This window comes from Mandrillus leucophaeus, unplaced genomic scaffold (genome assembly GCF_000951045.1).
Source record: "Mandrillus leucophaeus isolate KB7577 unplaced genomic scaffold, Mleu.le_1.0 Scaffold209, whole genome shotgun sequence".
In the NCBI taxonomy this organism is placed as follows: domain Eukaryota; kingdom Metazoa; phylum Chordata; class Mammalia; order Primates; family Cercopithecidae; genus Mandrillus; species Mandrillus leucophaeus.
This window is the reverse complement of record NW_012102132.1, coordinates 12,004-13,824: the sequence shown is the minus strand read 5'-3', so window position 1 is coordinate 13,824 and position 1,821 is coordinate 12,004. Positions and strand designations below refer to the sequence as shown.

General features: G+C 44.9%; 1 protein-coding gene across 1 annotated transcript in view; it reads right to left on the bottom strand.

Annotated features, from left to right (window-relative positions):
- OTC (ornithine carbamoyltransferase) overlaps nucleotides 1-1,821 on the bottom strand; it is a gene marked incomplete at its 5' end in the record, with an annotated part of 59,252 nt that overhangs the window by 50,826 nt on the left and 6,605 nt on the right. The window contains one exon of the mRNA XM_011980197.1: nucleotides 1,381-1,462. Within this exon, the coding sequence (XP_011835587.1) occupies nucleotides 1,381-1,462 (82 nt within the window). The remainder of the gene's footprint in view (nucleotides 1-1,380; nucleotides 1,463-1,821) is intronic.

The window sequence follows — 1,821 nt, the reverse complement described above, 5'->3', positions numbered from 1 at the left end:
TGGCTCGATCTCAGCTCACTGCAAGCTCCGCCTCCCGGGTTCATGCCATTCTCCTGCCTCAGCCTCCCGAGTAGCTGAGACTACAGGCACCCGCCACCACGCCCGGCTAATTTTTGTATTTTTAGTAGAGACAGGGTTTCACCATGTTAGCCGGGATGGTCTCGATCTCCTGACCTCGTGATCCACCCATCTCGGCCTCCCAATGTGCTGGGATTACAGGCGTGAGCCACCGCGCCCAGCCCTGTCTTGCTTTTAAGACAGACCTCTAGAAGGCAATAAATGTTGTAGAGCTCCCTGGCACCCAGCAAGAGGAAGAAACAATACAGTAGAGGCAGCCTTGTAGTACCTCTGTGCCTAATGTGTCTTGGAGAGCTGCTAAGAGGTTGAGAGAATGAAACCACGAGATACATTGTTGTAATGGGGTCACTGTCACACAACCATGAAATATTAGGCTCACAGACACTTTGAAGGGTGAGAAGAGTAGGGTTTATCGGGTGAAAAGAGAAAAAAGGGAAAATAGGGACTCTCAAAAGAGCAAGAGTCCTGCTAGTAGTCTTCCTGCCTCTCAGATTGAATCCCAGGTTCCACCTCGGAACAGGAGAGGCCAGCTCTTCCCCGCTGCAAATGGTGCGAACTTCCTGAGGCTTCACCCCCGTGTGCACTCCTCCCAGTGTGCAGGCCGGCTGGAAGTTCTCCAGTGACCTCTTTATACTTGGTTGTCTCAATATCAGGTCTTTTAATGAGAGTGAAGCAAACCTTGCAGTAAGTAGGAGACAGCCAAGATCCAATGGGAATATAGAAGTCCCAACAGAACCCAGCATGGACATTTGATGATGATGTTCTAATGACCAAGGACCGGATCCCCATAGCCCTACATGTCTTGACATTCAGATACTCTCCATGATTTAACCATGGCTGTGGGGAAATGGAGAGGAGACCCAAAATGGACAAAATAAACCATGAAACAACTGAGGATTGCCTAACATTGCAAAGATTGAATTTCCACCATCTAGCAGAATTGAGACACACAAGGAAATGTTCTTGACATGCTAGAAAAATAGACACATTTCCTACCCACTGAGTTCGAGGCCTGAAAATGTGTGCCCACCTACATTTATTTTCTGAACATAAAGAGTTATATGGAACTTCTACTCAGTTCCTTATGGAATTCTTATAGATGAAGCTAATTTTTCTGCTTGCAGCTTCTATGAGAACTGGAAATCTCATCCACAGGCTTGCACTGCTGCTCCCAGTAAAAAATGTTTTTTTTTTCTTTGTGGTTGTTAGAGGCAGACAAATCCCCGCATTCGGTTACCCCTCCAAAGTTTTCACCCTCGATCCCTCTCTTTAACACAAGTGTGAATTTGGCAGTGGACTTACCTGTTTCTGTAGACAATCTTGTTCGGGTACTTCTTTTCTCAAAAATCATGCCTAAGGACTTCCCTTGCAATAAAGGCAAATACTATAAATCAAGGACAAGAATAGAATTAAAATATATCTTATATATAAATTATGTTTTAAAACATATTCTTTATTAGAAAATAAGTAATAACTACCCCCAAACAAGTGTTTAAAATATTGTTTAAAAACTGAGTTTAGGCCAGGTACAGTGGCCAATGCCTGTAATCCCAGCACTTTGTGAGGCCGAGGCAGGTGGATCACCTGAGGTCAGGAGTTCGAGACCAGCCTGGCCAACGTGGAGAAACCCCGTCTCTACTCAAAATACAAAAAAAAAAAAAAAAAAGAAAAAAAAAATTAGCCGGGCGTGCTGGTGTGCGCCTGTAATCCCAGCTACTAGGGAGGCTGAGGCAGGAGAATTGC